Source organism: Gigantopelta aegis, chromosome 13 (genome assembly GCF_016097555.1).
Source record: "Gigantopelta aegis isolate Gae_Host chromosome 13, Gae_host_genome, whole genome shotgun sequence".
In the NCBI taxonomy this organism is placed as follows: Eukaryota; Metazoa; Mollusca; class Gastropoda; order Neomphalida; family Peltospiridae; genus Gigantopelta; species Gigantopelta aegis.
In genome coordinates, this window is record NC_054711.1 from 20,842,374 (window position 1) to 20,849,524 (window position 7,151).

At 40.7% G+C, this 7,151-nt stretch overlaps 1 protein-coding gene across 1 annotated transcript; it reads left to right on the top strand.

Moving 5' to 3' along the window:
• Positions 1-759: 759 nt before the first annotated feature.
• LOC121387530 lies at positions 760-5,115 on the top strand. Its single transcript, XM_041518680.1, has 2 exons — positions 760-1,147; positions 2,815-5,115. Exon 2 carries the CDS (start codon positions 2,878-2,880, stop codon positions 3,979-3,981), a length of 1,104 nt encoding a protein of 367 aa, XP_041374614.1. The 5' UTR covers positions 760-1,147; positions 2,815-2,877; the 3' UTR covers positions 3,982-5,115.
• The last annotated feature ends 2,036 nt before the right edge of the window (positions 5,116-7,151 follow it).

Below are 7,151 nucleotides of genomic sequence, written 5' to 3' on the forward strand. Positions count from 1 at the left end.
ATGACATTTTGTAAAAATAATTGAATTATGGCAATGGTCCATAATTAAAAAACTAAAATTGCCGAGAGGGATGACATGGATTTCACTCCATCATGGTTCAGTTAAGGTGATGCGATAGCTAGATTTGGTTCCACAAATTAATGTAATTTTTATTTATTATCCAATTTTAGAGAAATAAGGTCCTTAAATGCGTGACAGTATGCCTTTAAAATCACATATTGTTATAAATTTAACACCAAAAACAGGTAGTCGTAAACGTAAACTATTTTATCGTCCATTAAAGGCTTTTGTAGGAGATATCGCTGGCACTATAATTTGTGATATCTCCTGCGATATCTCCGCTTCTTATAATCTTGATTGGTCAAATTTTAATCACAAGACAATGTTTTGTTACGTCACTGTGTTTGATTCAGCGCTAAACCTACCATTATATTAGTGACGTCACGCCACTGCCGTTCTGCTACTTAAAGAGTTTATCGCTGACATTCAACCCACATTACTGACATTGTTCACAACTGTTGCAAATGAAAAAAATGATAATGGATGATAAAAAGAATATCCCCCCCCCCCCCCCCCCCCGTGTCTTGTGATATCATAATTTATCAGCACTTGTTGATAAAAATATAACTCGTGCTGATAAATTATGATATCACAAGACACTCGGGGAGTATCCTATATTAAGCTACATGACGTCATTTTGTGTGTTTGCCGAATCGTGATGACGTCATTTTTAGTACTGACAAGAACAATTTAGTTTGTAAGCGTCACATCGTCCAATAGTATTGTTCGTTAGACCAATGCAGAATAGTTCTCACTATTTTCCCCGTTATGTGTGACAGCTTGGTGTCCGCTCATGAATAACTGTGAATACATGAAAATAATTCAGTGAATGTCGTTTTATTTGAAATGGACTTGAATGCGCATACTTTTTAAATTCTACCATGTAAATGGAACTGGAAGACGCCATACATCACAACGTGTTATCGGATTCGTTCGGAACTACACGGAACTTGTGAATCGGCTGAATGGCTCTCAGTATCGGAAGCTTTTCATTCGGAACTCCTCGGAAGCTTAAAGATTATATGTAAAATCGCACGAAGTGTTCCGGGTCTTCTGGTAACAAGATCTCAGACTGACAGATCTTGTGGTATCTCTCTGCATTTGTTGTTTTTAAAAGTCAACGAAAATTAGGATTTATTTTAATGGATTATTAGATAAGACTGGGGGGGGGGGGGGGGGGGGGGGGCAGAAGGTAAAAAATGTTTATGGTCGGCACCAAATACCTATTGTCCGAACCAAATTGTTAACAACTATGAAAAATTACTCTCCTACCTTTAATTGCCGTTAGATTTCCTCCAAAATTTGTTCAGACACAAATCTTGAAAAAACCATTACAATGACACAGATTCCACATACCAGATGGAATATTCTTCAAGAGGGGTGAAAGGATGGGACTTAATCTAACAATTTCATAACATGTTATGTTATAAAAGCAAACGTGATGACGTCATATTATTATATTTTGTTGTTATTATTATTATTATTATTATTTTAATAATACCACTAGAGATCATCGATTTCATATTAATTGTCACATACTTTGGAGGCTTTCACCCCTATTGAAGAGTATTCCATAAACAAACACCATGGCAGACGGCAGAAAACTGCATGTATTTTTCCCTATGCAATCTCAGCAAAGACAATATCGGCGACATCGTTGCAGTCTCGTGTGTGGAATCTGTATATTTGTAGTGGGGTTTTTTTGCGATTTGTGTCTGGACAAACTTTGGAGGAAATCTAACGGCAATTAAAGGTAGGAGAGTAATTTTTTGTAGTTGTTAACAATTTGGTTCGGACAATAGGGACGGTCGGATAACCGGAAGCAAACTACTTTTTTTAATACGTCTTAGTGAGAGAGAAGTCGACTTAGTGGTCGTACATCTACCCATTGAGTAGTTAAACCTCGCTCAGGGTGGGAGCCGGTACCGGGCTGTGAACCCTGTACCTACCAGCCTTATGCCCGATGGCTTAACCACGACACCGCCGAGGCCGGTTGGGCTAATACAAACAGGACGACCAGTAGTGCTCTGTGTATACAAACAAAACATATGTTTAATGTAGCTCAGTATGACATAGCCTATAAGAGGAGCAAACTCTGAATCGATAGATTCTAAATTTTTATTTCGTCCGTACACCAAGTGAACTCTCACATTGCATTCACCCGGCCACGTTCTGGACAGGTGCGTTCAAAGTGACACGGCGAACCAAATCGTGAAGTACACAAGTCAACATGACTTGGCACACACACAAAAAATACACTAAAACAAATATTAGTTTTGCAATTGATTTTTTATAACAATGAGACTCTTGTGTAAGGCCGACCTCGGTGGTTAATCAGGTCACTGGGTTAATTCTGCTGGGTGTTGTCGCTTCCGACTCCAGGTAAAACTATCAAAGCGTCTTCCGTGTGCAATCTGTTTATGGCCGTCATTTCGGTAATCCTGGTTATACTCTCTCTCTCTCTCTCTCTCTCTCTCTCTCTCTCTCTCTCTCTCTCTCTCTCTCTCTCTCTCTCTCTCTCATGATTTCTTTCTCTCTCTCTCTTTCATGATCTCTTTCTCAAACTCTTTCTCTAACTCTCTCTCTCTCTCATGATTTCTTTCTCTAACTCTTTCATGATCTTTCTCCAACTCTCTCTCTCTCTCTCTCTCTCTCTCTCTCTCTCTCTCTCTCTCTCTCTCTCTCTTATAAAGAAAAATGCAGGGTATGTATGTGTCTGTACACCATATTAATATCTTGCTTTTAAACTTTTAGGGTATCCAAGATTTGGTGGTATTTCAAAGACGACGCTAGAAGTAACGCACCACAATCGAGGTCATGGACTCTGTACAGTACAAACGACCTACACTCTGGAATCCAGACAGCAAGTCTGAACGGCAGGCCGAATACTTGAAGCGACTGACGCAACTCCGAGCCAGTCTGATTGGTCAAGAAGAGAGCAACTTGGCGCATGCGCTGGAGAGATTTCGCATCACCACGACGATGAGCACGGACTCTAGCTTAAGACCACGAGAATCGAGACTTGGTGTGCCTCGCAGAAGGCGTTTTCTGTCGACGTACGAACAGTTCAAAATGATGCGTCCAGTGAAACCTCCGGTATTCATATTCCCTTTAGAAGGTCATCAGCTGTTTGAACCTAGTTCGACTCCAAAGGTTGGAAATGGAGGGAAGGGAATTGGAAGCAAGAAACAGAAACATGTGGATGAAACTGTCAAGATAAACTTGCAGCGAATGCGAAACCCTACGTCCAGTTTTCCAAATTCGACGAGGACGGTTGTGAAACAGAACGAGTTGGTCCTGGACACCACCAACATAGAAGGATGTACGCCGACAAACAGTCCCAACAGATTCCTAAGCGAGTCTTCTCGAGCTGCTCGATCAAAGTCCAGCAACAGTGAACACCTCACGGTTGGGTCTTTCGATAAAGATGGCGAGCATGATTACGTCAGACCCAGAAGTTACGGAGGGGTGTCCTTTCCCTCCATCAACATACCTCGCGTAAATGAACAACAGTCAATGTTTCGGACACACCTCAAGGTAAAGACCACACACAGGTTGGACTCGTCCAGTTGTAGGGAACCTCACAGAGAGCACGACAGACAGATGTACGTACTTCCGCGCATTCAGCAATCTGGTTTAAAATCGACCAGGCATTCAAATACGAACAGCACCAAGAAACGCAATGGTGACGCCAAGACTAAAGCATCTAAAGAAGAGACGACCCGCAAATGTATTCGAGTGGATATGCCGACCATTTACAACTGCCCCTCGTCCGATATGGATGAAAGCACGGACGGTAGCTGTGATACGGGCACGCTGGACAATGTGTACACTCAGAGGAGTTTTCAGGAGGAGCTTCAGAGTTTGATTGATGACGTCAGAGAGTTTAATAGCAGGACAGATTCATTGATTCAGTTCTGAGTGTACAGTTAGCGACGCAACAGTAACCTCAACTAAACACTAATAGTTTGGGGGGTGGGGGGGTGGTGGTGGTGCGCAATTGTTTGTCAAGTTAAATTGATGACGTCAGAGAGTTTAATAGCAGGACAGATTCATTGATTCAGTCCTGAGTGTACAGTTAGCGACGCAACAGTAACCTCAATTAAACACCAATAGTTGGGGTGGGGAGTGGGGTTGCGCAATTGTTTGTCAAGTTTGATTGATGACGTCAGAGAGTTTAATAGCAGAACAGATTCGTTGATTCAGTTCTGAGTGTACAGTTAGCGACGCAACAGTAACCTCAACTAAACACCAATAGTTGGGGGAGGAGGGGGGGGGGGGTGGTTGCGCAATTGTTTGTCAAGTTTGATTGTTGACGTCAGTTTAATAGCAGGACAGATTCGTTGATTCAGTTCTGAATGTACAGTTAGCAACGCAACAGTAACCTCAACTAAACACCAATAGTTGGGAGGGGGGGGGGGGGGTGCGCAATTGTTTGTCAAGTTTGATTGTTGACGTTAGAGAGTTTAATAGCAGGACAGATTCGTTGATCAGCTCTGAGTGTACAGTTAGTGACGTAACAACAACGTCAACTAGCCATCAATAGTTGGTTGGGTTTTTTGGGGTTTTTTTTGTTAGTTTGCTCAATTGTTTCCCCAGACTGGTTGATGGTTACTGATTTAACTCCGTGGAAAATAATGTTCAGGGTACACAAGACTAGCCATCAATAGTTGGTTGTTTTGTTGTTTTGCTCAATTGTTTGTCCAGTCTGGTTGATGTACGCAACGCAACGCAACAACTACGTCCACTAGCCACCAATAGTTGGGGGTTGTTGTTTTTGTTTGCTTTTTGTTGTGTTTTTGTTTAGTTTTTTATTGTTTGTCAAGTTTGTTTGATGACTTCAGAGAATTCATTTGTCTGACAGATTAGTTGATTCAGTTCTGAGTATACAGTTAGCGACGTAACAACAACCTCAACTAGCCACCAATAGTTGGTTGTGTTGTTGTGTTTTGCTCAATTGTTTGTCCAGTCTGGTTAATGGTCACTGATTCAACTCAGAGTGGAAAAATCATATTCAGGGTACATAACAAAACAATAAAGTCAACAAAGCACTAATTGATGAGTTTTGTTCAAATGTTTGTTTATCCAGGCTTGAGTCCATTTAATGACATTAAAGAGTTATTATTACTTTGTTTTGGTGGCAGAATATCATAGACATATTTCCCCATGTGATATAAATATGTTCGTATATAATTCAATTATGCCTACAAAAACATATTTTTAAATCGTTATTTGTTAAAGTTACTTGTTTTGCAAAAAAAAAGAAGAAAGTACTATGCTAATACGTGTTACCTGAAAAAGTAACCACTCTACGTGACTTGGCCCTCGAAATTCACCACGGCATGCAGCAGTGCCGCAGCAAACAGCTGTTGCAAAATTGATCAGCAACAGATTTTTTTTTTCCATTATCGGGTAGTCGATGCCAAAACATCTAGCAAATAACGCCGTGTTTGTTAATAAATATATGAAGTTTGATGCAAGGCAAAATGCCATTCTCACCGTAGGTCTTTGTATCAAGCAGCAGATCTTATCCATTTCCAATATTAATTTAACGGACATTATTAATTTTGCCACCTTGGTGTATTAAAAAACCAGAATTGTATTTGATCTTGTGCATCCAGTTATTCTGAAAAAGGATGGCACAGATCCAGTCATATATATATATATATATATATATATATATATATATATATATATATATATATATATATATATATATATATATAAAAAAAACCCACTCAATGGTAATTCAAGAGGAGTATCGTGATTACATTCCTGTTTATACGGATGGATCACAGAAGAATAATTATGTGGCTTGTGCTACGGTTTTCCCATCAGCCCCAATAATTTCAATGAGATTGTCGGATTCGGCATTTATTTTTATTGCGAAAACATGGGAAATCATTGAAGTCCTAGAACAAATTCAGGATTCTGTGGAATCCAAATGTATTATATTGACGGACTCATTTTAGTGTCTCCACGCTTTACAAAATATGAAGCTAGTACTTCCCCTAGTTGGGATGGTGATACGAAAGTGTGTCTTGTTATCAATTGCCAATAAAGACCTAATTTGTTGGGTGTCCAGCCATTTTGGCATCAGGGGTAATGAAAAGGCCGATTCAGCTGCCAAATCTGCCCTGGATTTTCTTGATGTCACGTTACACTGATATTAAACCAATATATCCTTTCGATTTTGCAAGATGACTGAAATTGTACAGTTCTGTGAAGTTAGTCCTGGGATAGTGGCAGTGTTCCTATGAGCAGTGCAGGAAGGATGAAATAAGCTGTCGTGTTGGCATTGGCCATACATACTTGATCCATTAATTTATTTTGAAGGATTTTCCACCTCATTGTGAGCACTGTCGATGTACTCTGACGGTACGTCACATTTTGGTGGAGTGCAGTCATTTGAAGGAAACTAGAAACATAAGCGTAGCAGACAGGGGGCGGGGGTGAGGTTGGGGGAGGGCAACTGCTCCCTGGTTTTGGAGAAAACCCTTACATTTGGGGGAAAAAATATTCGGACAAATTGAGCTAGCTTTTTATTTACGGTTATATGGCGTCAAACATATGGTTAAGGACCACACAGATATATTGAGAGAGAAAACCCGCTGTCGCCACTTCATGGGCTACTTTTTGCGGTTAGCAGCAAGGGATCTTTTGTGTGCACCATCCCACAGACAGCGTAGTACTTACCACGACCTTTGATATACCAGTCGTGGTACACTGGCTGGAACGAGAAATAGACCAATAGGTCCCCCGACGGAGATCGATCCCACTCTGACCGCGCATCGAGCGAACGCTGTACCACTGGGCAACGTTCCGCCCAAAAATTGTTTAATGACGTCATAGCTCAATATCAATAAGGGAAGGGCTGGAGGTGACGAGCTAACGAAATCAGCGTGATCTAGTGGTGTCGTTAAACTTTTAGAAGGTAGAATGTCGTGCTAATCTTTAACGCAGTGTTTTGGACGAGTTCGGATTTTTAGATAGTTCTTGTATGTCTCGTCTTGCTTGATCCACTTTCAGTTTCAACTCATTTTCGTATCGCAATAGTTGTCGATCTTCTGTTCTATTTGCGGTCTTACACC

Coding starts and splice junctions, on each gene's coding strand:
- LOC121387530 (XM_041518680.1), top strand. CDS start 2,878: ATGGACTCTGTACAGTACAAACGACCTACACTCTGGAATCCAGACAGC.